This window comes from Gracilinanus agilis, chromosome 3, assembly GCF_016433145.1.
Source record: "Gracilinanus agilis isolate LMUSP501 chromosome 3, AgileGrace, whole genome shotgun sequence".
Lineage (NCBI taxonomy): Eukaryota > Metazoa > Chordata > Mammalia > Didelphimorphia > Didelphidae > Gracilinanus > Gracilinanus agilis.
In genome coordinates this window covers 91,899,524-91,925,736 of record NC_058132.1, presented here as the reverse complement: position 1 = coordinate 91,925,736, position 26,213 = coordinate 91,899,524, and the positions used below count along the sequence as shown (strand labels likewise).

General features: G+C 38.7%; 1 protein-coding gene across 1 annotated transcript in view; it reads right to left on the bottom strand.

Annotated features, from left to right (window-relative positions):
• The window catches only part of RNF121 (ring finger protein 121), a 109,347-nt gene that overhangs the window by 22,393 nt on the left and 60,741 nt on the right, over window positions 1-26,213 (bottom strand). The window contains exons 7-8 of the mRNA XM_044668905.1: window positions 17,236-17,343; window positions 9,598-9,718 (exon numbers count right to left, since the gene is read on the bottom strand). Coding sequence (XP_044524840.1) covers window positions 9,598-9,718; window positions 17,236-17,343 — 229 coding nt within the window. The remainder of the gene's footprint in view (window positions 1-9,597; window positions 9,719-17,235; window positions 17,344-26,213) is intronic.

Here is a 26,213-nt window from a genome sequence, read left to right as displayed (position 1 = left end):
TATGCAGCAACAAGTGAATACAGGATAGGGTGGAGATAATTTACAGAGGGAAGGCACTAGAATTAAGGGGAATAGAGAAGCCTTCCTCTGTAGCAGGTAGCATTTAGCTGGGCCTTGAAGGAAGCCAGGAGATGAAGAGAAAGATAGAGTTCCATGCTTAGAGAACAGTCAGTGAAAATGCTTGGAGTAGGGAGATGGAGTGACTGTTCAAAGAGCAGCAAAGACATCAGTGTTACTGGAAATGAAGACTCTATGGGGAGAGTAAGGTATAAAAGGCCTGAATATGATTGGGGAGGGAAGGTTATTAAGAACTTTGAACAACAAATAGAGGTTTCAATTCCAAAAGCAACAGGGAGATACTGGAGTTTTTTGGGTATGATGAGGGATTAACGTGGTGTGGGGAGAGACTTGTGACAGGGACGTGAATCAGCAGGTCATTGTAATAGTTCAGGTGTGAGATGATCAAAGTCTATACCAAGGTGAAGGCAGTGTTAGAGAAGGGAATGATGTGTATATAAAGATGTTACAAAGGTTAAAACTGAGAAGTCTTGGCAATAAATTGGATCTGGTGTGGGGAGTAGGATGAGAGAGTGTGAGGTATCATGAATGAGATGTGAGCTTGGGTGATTGGGAGGTGGTGATATACTAAACAACAATAGGGAAGTTGGGGGGAAGGAGGGTTTGGGAGGAAAGAGTTCAGATGGGATACTTTGCATTTAAGATATCTATGGGAATCAAGTTCTGGATGTTCAATATGCAGTAAGAATTATGAGATGGGGAAGAGAGAGGTTAAGGCTGGACGAGATGAGTATCATTTAGCAAAGAGCAACAGGAGTTAATGAGATCATCAAGTGAAATAGCATAGAGGGAGAAGAGAAGAGGGCACAGCAAAGAATCCTATAAGCAGGTATGATCTGGGGGAAGACCAAGTGAAAAAGATCAATACTTAGAAAGATAAGAAAAGAACTAAAAAACCAATATCTAAGAATCCACACCTATCAAGGCAAAGAGGGTGATTAATATAGAGAAGTCAAGAAGGATGAGAACTAAGAAAAGATTAGATTTGTTATTAGATATGGTGATTGGGGTAGCTATGTGATGCAGTATAAAAAGTGCCAGGCCTGGAGTCAGGAAGATTCATCTTCTTGAGTTCAAATCTGGCCTCAGACATTTGCTAGCTATGGGACACTTGGCAAGTCACTTAACCATGCTGCCCTCAGTTTCCTCATTTGTAAAATGAACTGGAGAAGGAAATGGCAAACTACTCCAGTATCTTTGCCAAGAAAACTCCAAATGGGGTCATGAAGAGTCAGACATGACTGAAATGAATGAATGACAACATGGCAATTGTAATGCAGGATTTATGCAAGATCTCCTCAGCCCCTTAGCCTAAGATGATGTTATAATAACTACAGAAGCTCACAGTTTCAGGCTAAGGGTTTATTTTAACACGGAAGGGAAAACTGAGGTAAGAGGGTTTAGGGCTCTTGAGAGACTGGCAAATGTTGGCTATGGACCTGGAAGGTAAGGTCACACTGAGGGAACCAGCCCTCAGCCAGAGATAATTTAACACTGCCCTGATGTTGTTCCGTCCACCAGCTAGACAGATATGTTTGTTAAGTTGGTATAGGGGTGTCCCTGTTGCTAGGCTATTCTAATCTAAATCCTGCCCACTTTCCACAACCCAAACTTCCCTTCAACCTCCCGGGGTCCCCAAGGAGAAGTCAGGGGTAGCTGGGTGTCTGGGTGAGGTCAAGGAAATCAGAACCCCCAGGTTGGTTCTGCAGGGGTTTTTATAGTCCCAGCTCAAACTGTCAGCTCCTAGGACTGGCACCTGCCGGGCCAGAGTTCCATTCTCCTAACTGACAGGATTGCCTAGGGTAATTTTGCAAATGCAAGAGATCTTGCATAAATCCTGCATTACACAATTAAGAGATTATTTGCAACTTTGGAGCAGTAGTTTTGGTTGAATGTTGAGGTCAGAAGCCATAAAGAGTTAAAAGGCTGAGAGGAAAGGAAGTAGAAGTATCTATGATAAATGGCCTTCTCAAATAGTGTAACCACTAATGGGAGAAGAAAAAGGGAATGATAGCTAGAAGGGATAGCTGAATCAAGTGAGAGGGGTTTTTTTGAGGATGGGGGAGACATGAGTATGTTGGCAGGCAGTAGGAAAGCAGAACAATCGATAAGGAGAGAATGAAGTAAAAAGACTGGAAGGCTGGAGGGGAGGGCATCTGCTGTAAAAGATAGGATGGAATGGGATCACTTAAAAACTTTAGTTTTTGGGGGGCAGCTGGGTAGCTCAATGGATTGAGAGTTGGGCCTAGAGACAGGAGGTCCTAGGTTCAAATCCGGCCTCAGACACTTCCCAGCTGTGTGACCCTGGGCAAGTCACTTGACCCCCATTGCCCACCCTTACTACTCTTCCACCAAGGAGCCAATACACAGAACTTAAGGGTTAGAAAAAAAAACAAATTTAGTTTTTTCCTTGGCAAGAAAGGCTACTTCATTATGTGAGACGGCAGTGAAATAAGAAATGGTAGGAGACGGTATCTGTGAGATGGCTTTACAAAGAGGGGAAAAGAGGAAAATTCTTTTGAATGGTGTCAATTTTTTGAGGAAATATGAAGCAAATGTCTCAGCTGAGAGTGTGGGGAGTAGAGGGAGCTACGGGAAATTTAAGAGTTTGGAAAGGCTACTAAGATGATTGGGTTAGTGAGTTAACTACGGAAGGAGTAAAAGGATTGCTTTGCGGCAGTGTGGGCCCAGTTACGATTACAGTCAAATTCACTGGCCTAGTTTGCAGACTCTACTTCATGTGTGTGTTCAGTCATTTCTCCTTCCCTAATTTTTTTTAGTACTTCTCCCTTCCCTTTGACCTTTTAAAAACCACTGAAAGTGACTCAGCAATGACATTCGTCAGACCTTTTAGGACGTAAGAATGTAGTTCATTTGGACCAGATGACTCAATTTTATTAAGAGCAGTTAGCTACTCTTGTTATCGCCTCACTTATCTTGGGTATCAAATCCTCCAGTCATATTTGTTCTGTATAAAGAACATTATCCTTTATAGAGAAAATAGAAACAAAAATAGCATTGAGCAAACAGCTCTTTCTACCCTCATTTGTCAGTAATCTTTATCTCATCTACCTAAAGCAAAGATCCTGTCTTTTTTTAGATCTTCCTTTTTATCCAAATTTAGCTTAAAATAAACAAACTAATTTTTGTTATCCTTAGGATCCCATGACAGCTTCAGGTCATCTGAATTTCAGCCCTCTTCACAGTACTTTAAGAAGGCTGTCAAGATCTTTTACCCTCGTTACTTGGCCTGGTTTCCATTTTTTGTAAATTTCTTTTTAAAATCAAAGTTCCTTAATAACTTAGTTACCCTGTACACCAATAACTACATTCATTTTTTTAAACAAATCCAATTTTTCATTTGAATTGTTTTCATTTGTGTTCTAAGAATTTCGTTCTTCAGTATTTCCTATCCCTCTTGGGCTGATGTTTCCTGAAGCATTTACTCCTTGAAATCTGCTTTCCCAAAGTCTAGGGAGTATATCAGACCATACTCAGATTTCTCTCCATCATTACAAAGTCTAAGATAAAGCAGTCACTTCTTCTCAAGGTTCCCATCATTTCTAATATAAAAATTAGCTCCTCTTTTGAGAAGAAATCCAGGAGATAAATTTCCCTTTGTTGGTTCCTACACTTTTTGAATGTAGGAGTCTGAGAAATTATTACTAAGGCAAGACTTGGAAGTTACCAGCTATTTGATTTTCTGCATGTATCTGTATCATTGAAGTGCCCTGCCATGATTCTATTGGTTCTCTGTGCCATCCTTGTGAGCAGTTCCCCAAACTCATCTATTTCATCTTTCTGTTTAGGACAGTATTGGCAAACCTTTTAGAGACCACATGCCCAAACTGCACCTTCAAGCCACCTATGAGCCCCCTGGCATTACCCAGAGAGTGGAGGGAGGAAGTTCTCCCATTGGTCTGCTGGATAGAGGGGTGGGGCATGCAAAAAATGTCTTCAGGTGTGTGGTGGAAAGGGGGAATGGAGCAGTCCCCGCTGGCACACTTGGGCACCCATGCCATGTCTTCACCATCATGGATCTAGAAATCATTCTAGTGTACTCCAATGACTGAAGCCCTTTTTCTTTCTTTTTCCTTTGACATTCATATAAATATTGACTTTCTCACTCTGGTTTCTAGATTTCCTCACATGAATTTACCTTCTTAAATTTAATCCTATGTCTCTGTACCTTTCCCACCACCAGTTTTATTATTATTTTTAAATAAAGCATATCTATCCAGAGACACAGGCTACTCAAAGGTTCCATTCCACCAAATCTGAGTGATAAATATGAGGTCAAATTTGTCTCTCTGCATTAGACTAGAGGTTCTTAACCATTTTTATGCTATGGACCCTTTTTGTAGTCTAGTTAAGTCTGTGGATTCCTTCTGGAATCATATTTTTAAAAGGATAAATTATAAAGGAAGCCAATTACATTAAAATTGTCAAAACATTTTTTAAAAGCAAGTTCATAGATCCTGGGTTAAGAACGTTTGCCTTGGAAGCTTTAGTTTCTTGGGTCTGTTAACCTAAACCTTCGACATTTGTGCAGATACCTGAGCATATGGATTTGACTACTGACTCTTTTCTTGGATTTTGTCTCCTGTGAATTTCTGGGTATCCCAGTGCTATTCTTCCTTCTTTGTACCTATTCTCTGTTTCTACCTTGAGGATATACATAGGAATTATTCTCTTCTCTTCATTCTTTTTAGTATGAAAAAATGGATAAATTTTGAAATCCCTGGCATCTAAGGCTATTCAAAGTCAAATTCTACTCCACTTCAAACTGTTTTTCATATTTTCCATGATTCTGCTCTACTCCTCTTCACCCTGTTTCTTCCTGTTGAAATTATACTTGAACAACAAAGTCCAGGTCAGGTACTACATATCCCTTGTAAATGAAGCTTTCTTTCATTTAATTTACAGTAATTTCTCCTTTCTCAGATCGTTCATAGAACTTTGGATCTATTCTATGCACCCATTATATTTCAATTTTTATTATAACTATTTATGTACAGACAGTTCTTGATTTATATAAGTGGACCACTCTGCAGTGATTTTTACATAATGTGAATTTGCCCACAAATAGGGAAGGAAGGGAAGGAGGGAGGGAGGGAGAAAGGAAGAGTGGGACGTGTGCCTATGAAGGTAAGAGGTATATGGTTCATGGTTATGGTGGGGATGGGGGCACAGAGAAGAGAGAATAGATAGAGGAATGCACAGGGGATGGGGCCAGTTATGTGGGGAATGGGGCCAGTCATGTGGGGGTCTGGCAGGAAACAAAAACATCATGTGGGAGCAGGCATGTGGGGAACAGGCACAGATACAGGCAGGAGAGGTTGGGTAACACATGGGGCCAGGGACAGGTATGTGGTACCTAAGCATGGACAGGCAGAAGACAGCCATGAAGGGTATGATATTGGAAATTTGGGGACCCTCGAACTGATTTTGAGGTCCCTGGTCTAAACTTGGACATTTGGATCTCATTTCAAACTACATTTCCCATGATTCAATGGGTTTCCTTCTGATGTGGTGATGTGAGCTAATGTAAAGCGAAATGAGAATTTGATTGGTACTCGCTCTTTGCTAGGAAGCAGCCAAGGTGAAGGCATGGCGGGCGATTCGAATTAGATCTTAGCAGGTGCGTGGTTTTCTTAATTATCAATATGGATTACATTAAACCCTTAATACTTTTGAACATATTCATCTATATCAATATTATTCATAACAAGGGGCTGGACATGTGGGTGGAATGGAGCAAAAATCTCTCCTGGAGCTAGAAGTCTCAAGTTAAGCCCTCAATCTGCCAGTGGTGGTGGTCTCTCCTAATGCCCATTCCTCTGTTTTCAACTTGATGAGATTTGTTGTTGTTGTTGGGGGCTGGGAGGTTGGCTGTGAAGTGCTGAGTTGAGGGGCAGAACAGAGAGAAAGCATAGTACTATACAGTAAAGTTAAAAGGTGTCTTTTGAGGTATGTGGGTATCTTTCAGAATTCTTTATGAAAAATCAAATTTGCATAATGTAAATTTACATCAAGTGAAAACTATCTGTACAAATCACAGGAGGCAGTGTATACAGGTGAATGAGTGCTTAACTTGAAGTCACAAGATCTGACTTTAAATCCTAAATCTACTATTTAATACCTGTGTGACTTTGGCCCTGTTTCCTTATCTGTAAAATAATGGTATTGGACTAGATCAGGGATGGCAAACCTTTTAAGAGACTGAGTGCCCAAACTGCAAGCCTCATGCTGCATGTGAGCCCCCTACCTTACCCTAGACAGAGGAGGGAGAAAGTGCTCCCATTGGGCTGCTGAGCAGAGGGGTGGGTGATGAGAGGTGAGTGTGGAGAGGGGGGAAAAGGAGCAATCCTTTCTGACATGCACCATAGGTTCACCAACACAGGGCTAGGTTATCTCTAAGATTCTTCAAGGTCTTACAATCCTGTGATCTTCCTCTTGGACAAGAAGCTCCATGAATGTAAGGACTGGATTAGCAACTGTATCCTCTATATGACCTTCAAGAACAGGGCTTTATGCGAAGTTTATTAAATTTTGTATTGAACTATAACCAGAGCTGCAACAAATTCTTCCTTTAGAAGAATCACAGAGAATAGACTGTGAAAGCTTGGTTGGATTTTGAGGCTGTTTAATTTAATTCCACTCCACAGTGGAAGAAACCATGGCCAAAAAATTACAAAGGACTTGCCTAAGATCATTTGTCTTTAATAACTAAAAAGAATCTAAAAATATTCATGATTTCACTATGGTGACTGGCTAAGTACTAATATGAAAAAAGTCACATGCTCCTTGGAGATACTAGGCCAAGAAGCAATCCTGAATACTATGCATTAGAGGTCCTAAGCCTGTCATCATACTTAAAAACCAATGTGAAACACTGGTGAGGGTCAAAGAAGAGTAGGTAAAAATAGGCGGAGGGTCAGAAAAACAGGTGTTAGTAAGAGAAGCCTAAAGAATAAGAATGATTTATTCTGGAGAAGGGAAAGCTTAAGGAGGTGATTCCGTTACTCTAGAAGAAGATACTGAAGAAGACTGCGGAATCTCCATCCTTAAAGACTTTAAGAAAAGGACAGGCAGTGATTTGCTTGAAATCAGGGCACTAGCTCAGATGACTTCTCAAGTCCTTCCAGCTTGGCCATTCTGTGACAATCTCTTGGTATTTCACTTTGTTTCTTCATTTAAAATAAATACTTAGCCATCAAGGGTCATTTATGTGAGTCTTCCTGCAACTAAATATTCATTCCAACCTCTTCATGCCTTTATAAACAGGTCTTTTTGGGTTTGCTGTGGCCCAAAAAATCATTACTTGGAGTCTGCTCTTTTTTGGAGGGAAGGGGGGCTAAGAGTTAAGTAACTTGTCTAGGGCCACATATCTAGTATTTGAATTCATAACCACGAGTCTTTCTGATTCTAAGCCTAGAGCTCTAGCCACTGTACCACCTACTGCCTCTGGAGGCCTACTTTAAAAGGAACATTATTTCTTTGGGTTGGTAGGTGGCTTTGCTTTTTTTTAGGATTAAGTTAACCCCATACAGGTTAGGCTAATTCTGTTTCTTAAGAATTTTAGTAGTGAAGTTTTTCTGGACACTTGATTGGTTAAGAAGAACTGGCTCAAGTCACTGAAGTCACTTCCTGATTGCCTGAGTACAAAAGGCCATGAAGAACTTGAGCTTTCTCCCTATGGCTTATGACTATGGATTGACAACCTGACTAGCACTGGGATTTGGTGCTCAGCTAAATTAATGCCTATGCTCACTGAGTATCTTTGCCGAATATCTTCCTTTAGCTATGCCTAAGTAAACCTTCTATTACCTACTGAATGACTTACTAGTATCTCAATTCATTCAAACTACCAGAGGACTGACCTGTGGCTGGCCTGACCCAGCCCACCAAACCGATACATGGATGATAATCCTGTCCATAATCAGCTAGGATGATACTGGCTGACAAAAGATACAATCTACAGCTGGAACCACACAAACCCAAAGTCTTTCCAGCTTTAGTGGATTGGTAGTACCTCTGACAACTAGAACAACTCCTCTGCTACAGTGAAGTCAGAAGAGAAGATGTACATTAATGGTAATAGCTCACGATTGTCATACCACTTTACAGGTCATAAAGCAGTGAGTTACTTGACAAGAACTCTTTGTATTCCTACATGAGTAATGTTATCACTGAGAAAGCTAAACAGTCAGAGGTCAAGTGCATTGACTACATTAATATGGCTAAAAAGTAGCAGATTCCAAATCCAGGGCTCTTTCTACCACCTGTCTTTGGGTCACTGAGCCTGGTTTCTCTTGCCTGTTGAGTACAATGGTGGACCAAGGAGACAATATTACAGAGATAATGCTTGTCAGAACCACACCCAAGGCCTCTCAAGTCCAGGATTGTTCCTCAGATGAGAATACAAAGGAGTATAAATTGGACAATTTACCTGCACTTTATAAATAAATAAATAAATAAAATCGGACAATTTACCTGCACTTTATGATATCCTCAAAGTGAGGGATGGATATTGAACATCCAAATTCCATGTTATATTAAATGAGATCTCCTAAATAAAATGCATTCCCCCAGTAAAACACCACAAAAGTGTGATTGTTATTTAAACCATTCTTGAACCAACTTATATATTTTCAGCTTGATTAACCACTACAGATAACAACTTCCACATGTTAAATACCCATTGGGCAAAAGAGTATTTTCTCTTATTGACCCATTAGACCCTTGGATATCAGACTTCTGAGATTTGGTCCACAAGTGCAAATTAACTTTTATTTTCATCCTTAATGATTTTAAATATTTCAACCATGTATTCCCTCAGTCTTTATCTTTATAGCTGGTTCTCACAATGGTTGACATCATATAGTGCTTTCTAGTTTGCAAAACTGTTTAGATAGCAGCCTAGATCAGTGAAAAATACAGTGATGCATTTGGAAAAAGAGAGTTATGTGCATATCCCCACTCTGACACCTCTTAGCTGTTTGACCACGAAAAAGTCACTTTTCCTCTCGAGCCTCAGGAGCTTTCTCATCTATAAAAACGGGATAAGAACATTTCTACAACCTACCTCACAGGATTATTATGAGAAAAATAAACCTTAAATATAAGAAAAGAATGATCTAATCATCATCTGTAAAATGAGTATCATACCTGTAGTACCTACCTTTAAGTTATTGTGAGGCTCAAATTAAAAAGACCTACACAACATTTTGCATACCTTAAAATTTTACATAGATTTCACTTATCATCATTACAATTTCCATTTATGGATGAGGGAAATGAGGCTTAGACTGGTGAAGTGACTTTTTCAAGATTAACACAACTAGAAAGTGACAAAAGATTCAGTTTCATGTCTTCTGATTCCAAATTCAAAGTCCTTCCCATCCCATTTCCTCTAGCCCAGGCCAGCCCAGCTCTGACACACCCATATTTGAAAAATCATCCCCAAATCTCTGTTGACAACAGCAAAGGGAACTTTGTCTTTCTGGGTGAACTTACTCCTATTGTGGAAGCCATGTAGTCTGCACACATTTCTGCAAAGTCCCGCTCAAGGACTCCATAGTAAAGGCCATAAAACAGGAGGGAAATCCCAAAATCCATTGCATCTTCTGGTTTGATTCTGTAAGGGAAGCAGGAAGATCACACAGGAAGTATAGTGGACTCTCCCATGCCTAGGATTTCAAGTTATTTAGCTTTATTAGTTCATTTTCTCAACAAATATCTATTAAAAAGCTATGTGAAATGCTCAGTGTTGAACATCATATTTGTCTTTAAGGCTCAGCACAGTGCTTGGCATATAGTAGGCACTTATTAGATGTTTATTGATTGATTGATTTAAAGACCTTTTAATGTAATAGGGTAAGTAGAACCTACACACAAATAAATATAAATTAGAAGATAAGTGGATAAGAATTACATAAAGTTCTATGACATTAGATGAGGGTGAAATGATTTGAAGAGTAGCAGGGGAAGGGAGGGAAAGCTTCCCAGATGAGATACATAATAGATGTTTAATAAATGGGTTCTTGAAGGAATGAATGTAGGAATGAGCCAGGCCTTAAAAGATGGATAGGATATCAAATGGTCCTATTGACTCTCTTGCCAAAAACCTTTAGTAGCCTCTTATTGCCTTTAGGAGAAAATAAAAACTACTTTGTCTAGCATTCAAGGACTTCTGAAAGTGGCTGCAAACTACCCTTTCACCTTTCTTTCACATTATACTTCTACTTCATGCATTCTACTTTCCAACCAAGATGAACATTAACTGTTTCCTAATGTTGGCTTGCTCTTTTTGCTTCATTCCACCTCATTCTATTTATAGGGAATAACCCCAGCACAGGAACACATTTCTTTCCACTTCTAAGCCTGCTTAAAGAAAGAGAAATTGCTCTCTTTCTTCAAGGCAAAGCTAAAGTGCCACTGTCCTCTATAAAGTTTCATTTTTCCCAAAACTGATAGTATTTCCTCTTCCTCCTAAATACTCTATCTGGTTTCTCATTTGTCCCCATTATGCTGTATCTGTAACATATAATATTTGTTTGCACATGTGCCTCACTTCACACTCTAGAGTGGAATTTCTAGAGAGAAAATAATGTGCTGTTCTTTATCTTTGCATCCTCAGTGCTAAGCACAATGGCTGAACATATAATTGTGTCTAATAACTGTTGGCTAAATAGGTGATGTGCGGAAGATGGCATTCCTGGAGTAAATTATGGAATGTGTCTGGGGCCAGTTTGGTCAGAACACATAGTATATAATGAAGATTATTATGAGATAGGGGAAAGAAGAGAATTAATATTTCTATAGCATCAACGATGTGCTAAGCTCTGGGCTAAGCACTTTATGAATGTTATCTCATTTGATCCTCAAGAAAACCCTGGAGGTTTTTGTTGTTTAGTCATTTCAGCTGTGTCTGACTCTTTGTGACTGCATTTGGAGTTCTCTTGACAAAGATTCTAGGGTGGTTTGCCATTTCCTTCTCCACCTCATTTTGTAGATGGAACTGAGACAATCAAGGTTAAGTGATTTGCCCAGGGTCACACAGCTAGTAAGTGTCTGAAGCCAGATGGCTCAGGAAGATGTGTCTTTCTGACTTCAGGCCTGGTATTCTGTCCACTTCACCAACTATCTGCCCTAATCCTGGAGTAAGTGTTGTTATTATTGCCATTTTACAGATGAGGTTTACTAATTTGCCCAGGGTCATATAGCTAGTAAGTTACTGAAGCTGGATTTGCACTCAGGTCTTCTTGCCTCAATGCCTGGCCCTCTATCAACTGTGTCACCAGCTGCCTACAAAAGATAAGGCTAAAAAAGTGCCATACTTAAGCCTAAAAGCTTAAGAACATGAGAGATACTTTCAAGTATTTGAAGGGCTGTCGCGTGGAAATTGTGTACTTATTCTGTTTGGCTACAAAACTAGGAACAATGTGTAAAAGCTGCAGAAAGACAGCTATAAGCCTTGATATAAGGAAATATTTCCTGACAATTAAAGCTACAAGCGAAGGGGTCACCTTGGGAGATTTGGGATTTCTGCTCACTAGAAAATATGGAATCACAGCTTTAGAAGTGAAGTAAGCCTTAATTTGGGCCTCCGTCAAGTATAAGTGAACTTTATAGATGAGGAAACTGAAGCAGAGAAAGAGATTAAATGACTTGTTAAGGTTCACGCAGATTTTAAGTTTCTGAGGTGAGAAATGAATCCAGGTCTTCCCGATTCCCAGTGTTCCATCAACTATAGCTCTACAAATCTTCTACCAAAGGTAGGATGACAATTTGATGTTCTAGAGGGAACAGATTTCTGTCTAGGTAAAGACTGGACTCTATATGACCTCTGAGATTCTTTCTAAGTCTACAATTCTGGAATCCTAGATAAACTTTCTCCTCTAGGCACTGGAGACCAAAGAAATACCACTGAAGGTTTTGAGGAGGAGAGAGGTATGCTTGGAGCCATGCTTTAATAAATTTAATCTGGCTATGATGCTTTGGGTGGATTAGAAGAGGCTAAAGATGGTAAGGCAGGTTAGGACACTAATTTAACAGTCCAAATGAAAGGTGATAAAGGAGGCAGTTCCTGTCCTAGGTTAGAAAGCATCTTTTAAAAAACTGGGCAAGTCCTCATATACTAAATGACAAAGGAAGGAGACTATCCATTCAATTATTCCTGACACAACTTACCACGGGCATGTTTCAAGAACTATAACTTGAGTATTGCTGTCATAGATGGGGCTGGGTAATTGCTAGAAACTGAAGGAAGAAAGGCACATAAGAGTTGTCATCCTTAGCAGACTTATAGCAGGAGGCAGCCAGGGACTACTGTGCCTGGCTTGTATAAACAAGCAGCCAGCTCTGATTGCTTGTAGCAGGGGACTAAGGAGCAGAAAACTATTATGAGAGACAAATTTCAATGGGAAAACAAACTCTGGACACAGCATGAAAGATACTTCCACGGAGATCTTTATTGGCACCTATGTACTTTAATTCAATTTAAGAAACATTTATTAAATACCTACTCTGTTAAAGGTTCGATGCCTTGAAAGCTACAGAAATAAAAACCAATACAATCCCTGCCCTCAAAGAGCTTACAATTTCTGAAGGGCTATGATATGTGTACAGGTAAATATATGAAGAAGAAATGTGAGAAGGGCATAGGAATGGTAAAAAAAAAAAAAAAAAAGCACTCTTAAGAAAATCTAAATAGAAAAAGATCTCTGTTAAAGCTGGGGAAATTTGAGAAGGCTTTATGGATTTGGGGGCTGGTCCTTAAAGGAGGAAGGATTCAATTGGTAATGCTATGGAGGGAACGTATTCTAGGCATGGGCAATGGCCTTCAAAGATGCACAAGTCAAATATTAAATGTATCTAAGTATGCAAAGTTTTCTGTAAACATCATATCAATGTGAGTTATTGTTATTTTAAAAAATCAATATTCCTTTCTCAATATTAGACTGCAAATACTATGAAGACAGGGATCATGTATTATCAATAACTGTCCTCAGCACCTGGCAAAGTATTCTAAATACAGTAGATACTTAGTAATGTATGCTATTACATTGGAATGTAATTACACTCTAATTATATTAGATTGGAATTTGCTTAATAAGACAGTGCTATTATGTACCTATTTGTATTTGAGAGAACTACATTCCAAGGTAGGGCCTGACAGGGACCACTAAACAGGTGCTCTGGGACAAACAAGCCCACAGAACATTTTCAGCCAGCCAGGTGAGTCCTTCCCGAGTTCTTCCCTTCCAGAACTACTCTACTTGGCTTTTCCCAGGATCCCAAGCTTTGGTCTTTGACTTGGCTGAATTTAGAGGAAAGGGATTTGGTTACACTTTAATCTGATCAGAAAAGTAGATCAGAATGTCCAGCAGAAGCCAGGCATGATGATAGCTATGTGTATGTATTTTGGAGTCCCAGAAGATTAGGAGGCAGAGAGGAAAAAAACAAAGACAAGGAACAGCCAAGAAGCTATATTTGTTTTTGTCTCAGATTCATAAGAAGTGGCCCAGTGATTGCTATGGGCTTGGTTAAGTTCAGCACAAGCAATTAAGAGCTGCCTAAAAATGAAATGAGATGCCTCTAGAGGTGCTGTTTTCCTGTCACTGAAAGTCTTCAAATAGAAGCTATAAGATGATATTACCAGCTTTTTATAGAGAGGCTCAACTAGGGCTGGACTATAGAATCCCTTTCAGGTCTGATATTTTTGGACAATATACAGGTACACAAGATTCTAAGCTATCCCGTAGATGCCAGAAGAGAGTAAGAAGAAAGGGCCCAGAAAGCTCCCATCTGGAGGGGGAAACATGACTCCCACCTGTAATCCATAGACTAGAAGAAGAGATGGACCTTTGTATGGCTGATTTATTCAGCTTTCTCAGTAACTAGAAAAAAAATAGTTGTATGTAGTAGTAGCATGTTTTATCTCTTGCCCCACCACTGATTGGGTGGAGGAAAGAGAAATGTCCAGGGCAGAGGTCTTCTGGTGAGGAAGATGAATCTTGTTTTGGGGTTGAGATGGAATAGCACAACAGCTGTGGGCTCTAGGCCAAAAGAATTATGTATCAAAATAGGTTTGGAGAATTTTTAGCTAAGGATGATATTGGCAGACTTAAATGTTATCCAGCTGGGGCGCTTTCTTAATCTTCATACAATTTCTTTTCTATGTGAGTAAACTCTAGAAATGAATTCTTATGGTCAAGCTGTATAAAGATGATGAAAAAGGTAAGAGAGAATGAATACTAGAATTGAGCACCAAGACATAGTAACAGAAGTAATTGACAATTAGAGAACTGAAAAGTGGGTCTCTGAATCTAGGAAGTTCAAGCAAGCTCAAAGACCTATAAGGTCAGAATGCAAGTCTTGGGCTTTACTGACAAGAAGTATATAGAGCAATAAAAGGATGGCTTGGGCAAAGGGCATAGTATCTTGGATTGGTTCCTAGGAGTTGACAGTAAAAGGTAAGCTCCTTGAGGGTAAGGATGATTTCTTTTGTGGTCTTTGTATCTTTGGCTACTTTAATACAGTGCTTTGTACATAGTAGGTGCTTAATAAATGTGTTTAATAAAAAAGAGTTGCAGATATGATGCTCTAGGAACTTTATTAGTCACCAAGGCCTAGAAGCTACAGTAAGATCCTTTTCAAAGACTCCTGTACCTGCTGATGTCTTTACCATGTATTGTATTATAGATAGTCGTTATGTTTGTAACTTAGATTTTCTACTAGTCTCCATGAGCTCCAAGAGTTAGGTAAAGACTGTCTTATCTAAACTTTGTACTTTTTTAGTCCTAAGAACAGAATTTTACATAAAGAAGATACTAACCCAATATTGGTTGTCATTGATAATGGCCTACTGTGGAAGCTTTATCCAAGAATAGAAAGCAGACTTACTTTTCATTTGACACAAAACTGTTCCTTCAAGTATCAAAAGTTGTTTATCAAGGGGCAGGGAAAAGTTCACAGAATATCTTCTCTTTTCTCTTTACAAATTTACACACTTCAATCAAGATCTCTACTGTCTAGGTCTGTGTTAGCAAATCTATGGCATGCATACTGGAGTGGTCTGCTCCCTTCCCCTTCTCTATTGCATTTCTCACATGATCCATCTCTCTGCCCAGGAGTCCAATAGGAGTACTTCCTCCCTTCCTTGTCTGGGGTAAGGCAGGTGGCTCACATGTGGCATGAGGGTTTCAGTTTGGGCACTTGGTCTCTAAAAGGTTTACCATCACTAGCCTGGATCTTTCCACAATAATGTTCTACCTGAGACAGTGTGGTATTTTAAAAAGTATTGAGCTTGGACTCAGAAGTTTCAGTTCTGACATTTAATCATAATTACCTGATCAAAACACCATACACAATTCTTTCTTTATATGAGGATAAAATATAAACTCATTGGATAGGTCATAAAGTTCTTTCAAAATAGAGCTTCAATCTTCTCCAGCTTCAAATTCATAATAAACTTCCTTTATACTCTATTTTAGACAAATGGAACTACTGCTAACATTTGATCAAATCTGCTCCCTTCCACCTAAGTACATTAGTAAAGGTCTCAAAAGCACCCCATCTCATCTGTTTGCTATAATCTATTTGTCCTTCCTTTGAAGCCCAGCTCAGGTATTATCCATGAAGACTTCCCAGATCACCTCTCAAAATGATCTTTCATTCCTCCCTTATTTACTGGGTCTACATGTCCCTGCATTAGTCCTTCTTGGCAATATTTTTAGGGCAAAGAACCTAAATCTCTATTGAACTGAACTGAATACTGAGTTAGAAAAGCTGGGACAAATCACTTAACTTGGACAAGTCATTTAAGTTTTAGACTTCTGATTTATCAAATGGGGGTAATATTTGCACTGTCTACCTCTAAAGGCTATAGGAAAGTTCACTGAGGATGTTAGCACCTTGGAAAAGTCAAATCTGTCAGAAGAGTAAGCTACTGTGCTTCCTCTTATCTACAGCTGAGCTCAGGAAAGTACATTAGAACTATCTTTCCTGGAGAAAGCTGCGTGGCTCAGTGGATTGAGAGGCAGGCCTAAAAACAGGAGGTCTTAGGTTCAAATCTGGCCTCAGATACTCCCTAGCTGTGTGACCCTGGGCAAATCAACTTAGTCCTTACCATTCTTCTGCCTTGGAGCCAATACACAGTATTGATTTTAGGATGGAAGGTAAGGGAGATATATATATATACACATAAACAAACAAACAAACAAACAAACAAACAAATATATATATATAAAGAACTACTTTTCCTGGGTACCCCAGCCTAGTCTATTACTACTTCAGTTAACAAACAGGGCTTGGGAAGCCTAGATTTGTATCTGCTCAGCAGAAAGACTTTTCCAAAGTCTATTCATGTCTATTTTCTCATCTTGTCCTCACAACAGCCCTAGGCTGAAGGCAGCTCTCAGAGTAGGAATTTGGGTTCTAGTCCCACCTCTGTCATTGACTTGCTATTTGATTTTAGGCAAGTCCCTTTCTTTTGCCTCAAACCATTCTGGGCTCTGGAAAATGAAAAGGTTGAACTTGACAATACCTAAGGATGTTTTGAGCCCCAAATTCTACAATCAATTATTACTATTGCTCTTTATGAATACCTCTGAGAGATATTCAAGTTGGATAGATCTATTACCATCCCCTAAATTATTTTGGCCTATCAGTCAATTTTATTAATCCAGATTCTTCCCATACTTTGCTAACATAAAGCACTGAGAATAAGTTCTATTGATAATAATTAACAATTATCATTTATTGAAGGTTTTACCTTCAAAAGAGCTTTATCAAGTAGGCAAACTTCATTCTCATCATTTTACAGTGGAAAAAATTAAAGCTCAGTAATGCTATATGAAGCAATTGAGGCCAGAGAATCCGTTCTCCTAGCTCTTAGTGCAGTTTTCTTTCCATGACAAATGAGGCCTCAAATACAAAGTCTTGCTCTCTGATACTGGTTCCACATCAAATGCTATTCAATGCTAAGCACATGGTGCCATGCTTTCAGAGAGGCAATACTTTAAAAATGTTGGCTGGTTAAATAAATGAATAAATATCCCACTCAGCTGGAAACCCTTTAGAAAACAAGGCCACATCCATTGATCCTCTCACCCAGGGAACTAGTATAACATACAATGGGCATCTACTTACCTGAATAACAAGTTAAGACCAAAGAGGGTGAACATCACAGCCATGTAACCAACGATTCCAGTGGCATAACTGATTTTGTATATTAGCAAGAACCATTTATAAACCAGCCTAGAAAGAAAACATGAGGAAGATGGGATCAATACAGCCAAATTCTCAAAATCTCTTCCAATTTCCCTCCCAATCAACATTAAAAGAAATCCTTGGGTGACTTATTATTTTGCACAGGTTTGATCACTCTAAGGCAGTGGCAGGGTTGCTCAATCTTCAACAGGTAGAACTATGAATTCTAGAGCAGGTTCCTTCCCTTAAGTTAGCTAGGTCTTGCCAAGACCAGAGGAAGGAAACTCTTTTCCATTTAAATTGCATGGGGTAGGTCTCTGCCACCTGGAATAGCAAGAATTACTGGGTACCAAGGCTGATCCATGTAGCAGGCAGGTACATCTTCTTTTTTCCCACAGTCCCATTATCTTTTCTTCTGGAACCCCAGAAAAATAGTGAAACCTCCCAAAACATTACAATGCCATATTGCTCTGTTAAGGTATAAAGCCAATGTGCTCTGAGGTTAGCTTCAAGCTTTCTGCTTCTCTAGGGCTATTTCTTGATGACAACACTTTGGAGAATTCCATCATAACCCCTGTGGATGTTTTGGGACCATAGCATAGTACAGTGCTGAGATCAAATGTCTAAGACCTGAGTTTGAGTTCAGACGTGAAACAGTGGGACATAAAGGAAAGAGTACTGGCCTTTGAATCAGAAAATCACCTGTGTATGGACCCCAATGAGTTTCTTACTAGATAGGTAAGTCACTCTTCCTGCCCTGCTTCTCTGGGTTTCCTCAGCTACAAAAATGTAGTTAAAAATACTTTTCTCAACTTCGTCACAATATTGCTATGAAGTAAGCTCGTTACAAACCTTAAAGTACTTTAAAAAAAAGTATTATTATTATTTCTGTCACCCTGGAACAGGGATTGGATAGGCTTCATAAATCCTTAGCTTCCTTAAAGGTTTTCTGTGGTTCTCTATATAGTTATCTAAAGCTTAAATTTTACATCTACTCTAGCTAAGGAAGGCAAACGCCTGGAGAACATAAGAGATTAGCTATCCATTACCTTGAAGACAAAGCAATTGTTGGAGTAGGAGTAGGTTTAAAAAAAAAGGGGGGGGAGTGGTGGTGGTGCAATGAAGAGGAAAACAGCTATTCAGACAGGCAGGAAGATGATGTAATAAAAGATGGCTGAGTTCAGAAGCCTGACTAGAAAGATACAAGACCAAGGTACCTCCCTCATAACAACCTCATATTGTATACTTATAATTTTGCCAATTCATATGAAATGTTTATTCCCCCTATGCCTCATAGTACAAAAGTACTTTATGCCTCCCTAAAAGGCTGGTGGGGCTGCTGTTGTGAATGATGTAGAGCTGTGGACTTTGTGGCCAATTATATTTTTGAGAAAGAGGGAAGTGGCAGAGGAAATGACAGAAGTGAAGGGAGACAAAATGACCTCACCACTTCCCACAAAGGGATGCAGGGGATGGAGGCCCTACTTGAGAGCTAGATTGCTCAAGTCATACTCACTCGTTAGAAACATGGGGATTCTAGGGCCCCCAAAGTAAAATTTTCAAATCTGGGATCACATATTCAAGTGTAAGAAGAGAATAGACACAAGGCTAACACTTCAGGCCAAATAGCCCAGATTTGCTTCTCTGTTACTAAATAGCTTCCTGACCCTTCTCATTCATCAAACACTGCCCTCTCTCTACACCAGCATTTGCCAAGCACCTACTGTGTACAAGGCACTGTGCTAAATATTGTATGGTACATACAAAATTGACATTTACTTCATAAAGTGGTAGATATGACCAGATAAAGGGTACATCATGATATAAAATCTAAACCTGATATTATTTTACAGAAGAGAACTTAAGGAATTGAAGTTTACACAGCTAATAACTGGCAGGGTCAGGGCTTAAACTTGAAAGATTCTTCCTTTAGATTCAGGCTAATGTTTTTTCATTACACCAGGACTAGAGCTGCATTTGTGGTTGAAAGGGACAATATCACTCACAATATCCTTGTGAAAAACATGGAAAGTCTTGGGCTGGATGGTAGTAAAATTAGAAAGTCTTATAACTAGTAGAAAAATTGGATCTAAAGAGTAACTGATGCCAGCCCAGAAGAAGTCCAGGAAGTACTCTTGGGACCTTAGACCTTCTCATCAACAATCTGTACCATGATGCTAATGGCATGCTTTTCAAATGTGTGGCTGACACAAAGCTGGAAGGGTGCAATAATACGTTGGACAATAAATTTGGGATCCTAAAAGATCTTGTTAAGCTAAAATACGGGCCCAAAATCAAGAACATGAAATTTCATTGTATTAAAGTCCTAAATTTAGATTAAAAAATCAACTGCTCAAATACAGGAGGTGCCGAGAGGCCCTCAGAGAAATAAGGGTCCCCCATCAGGGCTCCATCAAAGTCAATGCAGACAGCAGAGCCCTACATTGATCCCTGCTGTCTGGAAATCAGGTCACAGTATGGATGACCAATCAGGCCCTTCTGTGTGACTCTCTTCTGATTAACACTTTTTATTATTAAGATTATTATAATCTATATTTTTAGGATAACCTCAAGTTTTATAGTATAGATATAAAATCCTTTTATAGAAATTCATTCATAGAAAACCCTTTATAAAATTCTCCTTAATATGTTATAATAAATCAGCATTTAATGAGTTAATAGTTCATACCCTCAAAAAATAGCAGAAGCTGTTCTAATCTTTCCCTCTCTCTCTGTCTAAAAGTTTGAAGGACACATGAATAAACCAAAATATTCTCACATTTCCCTACTTTCCTACATTAGACCTGTCCCCCTGAATTTGAGAGTTCTGACACTTAACTCTACCTTTTGAAATATGTTGAAGGTTCTTTTTATAAAAATAAAACTTAGATAAAGTAGAGTTTTGGTAGCCTTGAAGAATGCTTAGACTAAATATAATCTATATTGTAGAAATATGTTTTGTGTGCCAATTCTCACGTAACTAGTATAACTTTGAGTTCTTCTATGTTTTGGGTTTGAAATGTACATTTTCCCAGCATTTGTGTGACTGTGAGAGAAAAGTATAAAAATAAAAATTTCACAGGAAGTTCTCAGAACAGCTTCCGGAAATCCACTGTGTCTGACTCTTCTTTCTCACCTAAACCGCACACCTTCCCAGACCCCCTGGAGCTGCTGGCTGGCTTCCAGCAAGAAGGGGCAAAGACAGCTAAACAGCAGTCATAGGAAGTTTAGTGAATGACAAGATCAGTGAGTCAACAGCATGACATGGAGGCCAAAAATTCAAATTTAATTTTGGGTAGCAAAACAAAGTAACTCGACTATATTTTCAGATAGACATATTGCATCTGGAATATTATGTTCAATTTGCAGTCCCACATTTTAAGGGAAATGAAAAAATGTACATGAGGGTAACCAAAAAATGGAGGAGGGTAATCAGAATGGTGAAGAGGTTTGAAACTAGCTATATAAGCAAAAATTTAAGAACTTGGGAATGATGAGCCCATAGATGAGAATGATTACTGTCTTTAAATATATGAATGGCTAACTATGGAAGGGGTGTGAGTATGTGTATATGTGGGATTGTTCTACATAGCTTCAAAAGGTAGAAATGGACCAATTTGGGGAAGTTACAAGAAGGCATATTTTAGGTCTATATGAGGAAGAATTTCTCAACAATTAAAATAGACACTATAACAAAATGGAATGGGCAGCCTTCTGAGTAACTAAGTTCCACTTTATTGGAAATAATGAAGCAAAGACTGGGAAAATGTCTATTAAGAAAACTGTAAGAAGGATTCCTACCCTAGATGGGAGGTTGGACCAGGACCCCTCCCAACTTTGACTCTGTCTCAAATGAGTGTAAAATGAATGTAAAACCACTGAAAAGTTAACTGTTGAGGGCAGCTGGGTGGCTCAGTGGATTGAGAGCCAGGCCTAGAGACGGGAGGTCCTAAGTTCAAATCTGGCCTCAGACACTTCCTAGCTGTGTGACCCTGGGCAAGTCACTTAACCCCCATGGCCTAGCCCTTACCACTCCTCTGCCTTGGAACCAATACACAGTACTGATTCTAAGACAGAAGGTAAGGTTTAAAAAAGAAAATAAAAAAGAAAAGTTAACTGCTAAAGAAATTTAAGAATTAATTATCTCACTGGCTTCAAAGCAAGATGCTACTGCCAGTATAGGAATTAGGGGACATCAAGCCAATTACTTAAAAACAAATGAGAATAGTTTAAAAAACCAACAACCCCAAAACATATGAACTTAGAGAGAAGTCTGTGAATAATTCTGACAGCCAGGCAGTGAATAGAAAAAGGATTATGATTCACGAAAACTGAATTCAAGTATGGCACTGAATAAATGTGGCAGTTGGGTGGTGCCATAATGCTGGACATGAAGCCAAGAAGACCTGAGTTCAAATTCAGGCTCTGACACTAGCTTCCAGTCTCTGACACTAGCTGTGTGATCCTGGGCAAGTCACTTAACCACAGTCTACCTCAATATCCTCTATATGATCACACGCAATTCATTTAACCTTTCTGTGCCTCAATTTCCTTACCTGTAAAATGGAGATAATAATAGCATCTATCCTATAGGACTATTAGAAAGATCAAATAAGATACCTGTAAAGTGTTGGCACACAATAGACATTTCATAAATGCTTGTGCTCTTCCCCCTTTTATCTCCCTCAGCTTTGTTTCTGAATCTTTCAAAAAAAGGTAATGCTCCTTGAATTTCCTACCACAAAGACTGGCTTTGAGAATAATAAGAATAAATCTATGAAAGTGTTTTAGAAAAATACAAAGTTCTAAAGAAGCAACTGGCATTCAAGAGAGGAGGATCCAAAGAGAAAAGCTTATCAGGAAGGACAACATAAAGCACTGTGTTTGGTGTTGGACATCACATTTCAGTAAGGCAACTAATAACTTGGAAGAGATCTAGAAAAGAATAACCAGGACTGGAGCCCATGGTATACACAACGTCTGTCTGAAGGAATTAAGTAATGTTAGAAAAGGAATTAAGGGAAAATAACTTTTGCTAACAATTTGAAGGGTTGTCAAGTAGTAAATTCAATTAGTTCTATTTGGTCTCCTAAGGCAGAACTAGGCCAACAGTGGAAGTTGCAATGGAAAGATTTAGACTAGGTACAGGAAAAAGTTCTTAACAATTAGAGTTATCCATGAGTACAAGGGGCTTTCTTACAAGGCAGCTGGTTTCACAACAACACTGGGTGTCTTTTAAGTAGAAGCTTCCCAACCCACTCACTGGGGATGTTCCAGAGAGGGGTTCCTGCTCACATATTTCTAGAATTAAAAATACTGTGAAATTCTTTCCAGTTTTGTGATCTTGACAGCACTATAGTAATATTCTGGACTGGAGGTGAAAGGGGATAGAAATGTGTCCCAAAAGATGTTGCTGCCAAGAAAAGGATGGTTCAGAAGTCAAGGGAGAGACACGAAAAGGTCTGAGGAATAGAGATCCCCCACCCACACACCCACACACCCACACACAAAATTAAGAACAGAGCTTGAGGCTATTAGGATGCATTTATTTGTGTCCGGTAGGGAAGGATAGAGTGAGAGGATGGGTGAAAGGGCCACAACCAGAGAAAAGTCAGATTAAAATGAGATGTGGTAGGAATCCATAAACAAAATTTTATGGTAGAAAATTTCAGGAAATGATGGGAATAATAATTGTTTTCACTTTGTATTTAAAATTTACAAAAGCTTTTCCTTCAGAAATCTGTGAGATAAAAAAAACAAACTTGTGAACCAGTTGAAGTAAGCATTTCTCCCCATTGCCATTACTAGGAATTGTCTTTTTTTGCTATATATGGAAAATTTCCTAAATTAAACAATGGTGACTGAATTCTAGGAAAATCACTGATGCAGATATGGGGTGGTGGTAGTGAATCACAAAAAATAATTTAATTAATTTTCTCCCCACCTCCTCTGGGTGAATGTCCTTTGCCAATAATGTCCAATTTTCTTGAACTTGAATTTTGCATGTGTGCAGAGCATATACCAGGGGTAAGAGGCAGAAGATGATCCCTGATTGTAGAATGTCTCAAATTGAACCTGAAATGATTCTCTTTCAATGTGAATACATGTTTATGTTGCCAAATAAAATAAGACATAATTATTTAATGTTCTTCTCTTCCCCTTTACTAATTATTTAGTTACATTTTTCATCTTTAACATATCTTCAGCTTCATTAGCATAAATTTATTAATCCGAATTAAGGAGGGACAGAGTAGGTACATAGACCCACCTGATCTCTACCAAATTACCCTCCAAACGACTATGATATAATGCCTCAAAACAAATTCTGGAGCAGGACAAGCCACAAAAAGATAGGGTAAAATAATTTTTCCACCCAAAACAACTTAGAAGGCCACCATGAAAGGGCTATTATATCTCAATGGAAATGGAGCACAAAGTAGGGTGCCAGGCAGGCCCCACCCTTGCAACAGGCCTTGGGGGCAGCTGAATCAACAGCAAAGGCTTCTGGAGTGCTCAACCACAGATGGTAAGGGGTATCAGACAAATGATTAGAAATAGTCCCTTTGCTGGCTCTGGGCACAAGATTCTTGTCCCAATGACCGTATACATATCCAGGTTATAGCCTTGGGTCACAGTCTCAGGGAGAGAAGGAACACTAGTACACCCAGCTCTTGTGGACATAGGAGAGCAGGAAACCCTGGTCACACTTCTAAAGGTAGAAAAAAGTGCTTGCAGTTGTTTACAGACCAGAATACAGGACAGGGAATCCTTAGATCACACTACCTTGGAAGAATTGAAACTTATAGATCCCCAGAAGTAGCTCTGAAGGCAGCTTCACAAAGAACCTTGGAATAGTGGTCCCATCACCACGGGCACAGAGCCTAACTAACAGTTTTATAAGTTTAAAAAATAAAAGAAAGAAAAGAAAAAAGCTGTAAAATGAGCAAACAACAAAAAAAGAAATTCAATATAGGAAGTTATTGTGGTGACAAGGAAGATGGAAACACAAACTCAGAAGACAATTAAATCAATACTACCATATCCAAAGCTTCCAAGAAAAATATTAATTGCTCTCAAGCCCCCAAAAAATTAGTAGAGGAACTCAAAAAGGATTTTAATAATCAAATTAGAGAAATGGATGAAAAATTGGGAAAAGAAATGAGAATGAGGGGGCAGCTGGGTGACTTAGTGGATTGAGAGCCAGATCTAGAGATGGGAGGTCCTAGGTTCAAATCTGGCCTCACATACTTCCCAGCTGTGTGACCCTGGGCAAGTCACTTAACCCCCATTGCCTAGACATTACCACTCTTCTGCCTTGGAGCCAATATATAGTATTGATGCCAAAATGGAAGGTAAGGGTTTAAAAAAAAGAGAGAAAAATAAAAAGAAATGAGAATGATACAGGAAAATCATGAAAAAAGTATCCATAGTTTAGTAAAAGAGGCACAAAAATATTGAAGAAAATAATATCTTAAAAAATAGGCAAACTACTAGGTCTATATCCCAAAGATATAATAAAAAAAAGGGGAAAGGGCCTACTTGTACAAAAATATTTATAGCTACTCTTTTTGTGGTGGCAAAGAATAGGAAATTGAGGGGATGTCCAACAATTGGGGAATGGCTAAAGAAATTGTGGTACATGTTGGTAATAGAATACTACTGTGCTATAAGAAATGATAAGCAAGATGATTTCAGAAAAAGCTGGAAAGATCTGCAGGAACTGATGCAGAACGAAATAAGCTGAACTTGGAGAATATTGTATAAAATTACAGCAATATTGGATGATGATTATATTTGAAAGCTTGGCTACTCTCAGCAATGCAATGATCTGGGATAATTCTGAAAGACTAATGATCGGAAATGCTATCTACCTCCAGAGAAAGAAATATTGGAGTCATCTTTCACATGAGTGTATCTTTGGTTTTATTTTGGGGTTCTGTTTATGTATGAGTGTGCTCTAACAATGACCAAGATGGAGGTGTGTTTTGCATGACAATAAAAATGGGGGAAAAAATCTAACACACACACAAAAAATAGGCGAACTGGAAAAAGTCACAAAAATTCACTGAGGAAAACTCTTTAAAAGGCAGAATTAGTCACATAGAAAATGAGGTACAAAAAAGTCACAGAGAAAAAGAATTTCTTAAAAAGTAGAATTGGTCAAATGGAAGCTAATGACTTTGACACATCAAGAAATAATAATATAAAATCAAAAGCCTGAAAAAAAAAAAAGAAAATGTGAAATAACAGGAAAAACAACTGACCTGGAAAATAGATCAAAGGGAAATAATTTAATGATCATTGAACTAGAATAACAAGAACAAAAAAATGTATTAGAAATCTTATTTCAAGAAGTCATTAAAAAAAATGTCTAGATATCTTAGAACCAGACAAAAAAGTAGAAACTGAAAAAACACATCAGTCATTTCCTGAAAGGAACTCCAAAATGAAAACTCCCTAGAAATATTTTAGCCAAAATTCAGAACTCCCACTCAGTCAAGGAAAAAATATAGAGATCAGCAAAGAACAAATTCAAATACTATGGAGTCCCAGTCAGGATAACATAAAATGTAGAAGCCACCATCATGAAGGAATAGAGCTTAGAATATGATATTCCAGAAGGTAAAGGGTCTAACCAAGAATACTCTACCTAGCAAAACTGAGTATAATCCTACCGAGGGTAAAACAATTATTTAATTAAATAAAAGGTCTTTCGAGCATTCCTGGAGGAAGATCAGATTTAAACAGAAAATCTGATATTCAAAAACAGTACTCAAAGAGGAACATAAAAAAAAAAAAACAAACATGAGTGAGAAACCATAAGGAACAAAGAGGTCAAACTATTCATATTCTTATATGAAGAGATGATATATACATTAGCCCTCAGAATTTTATCATCACTGGGGTCTCAGAGAAAG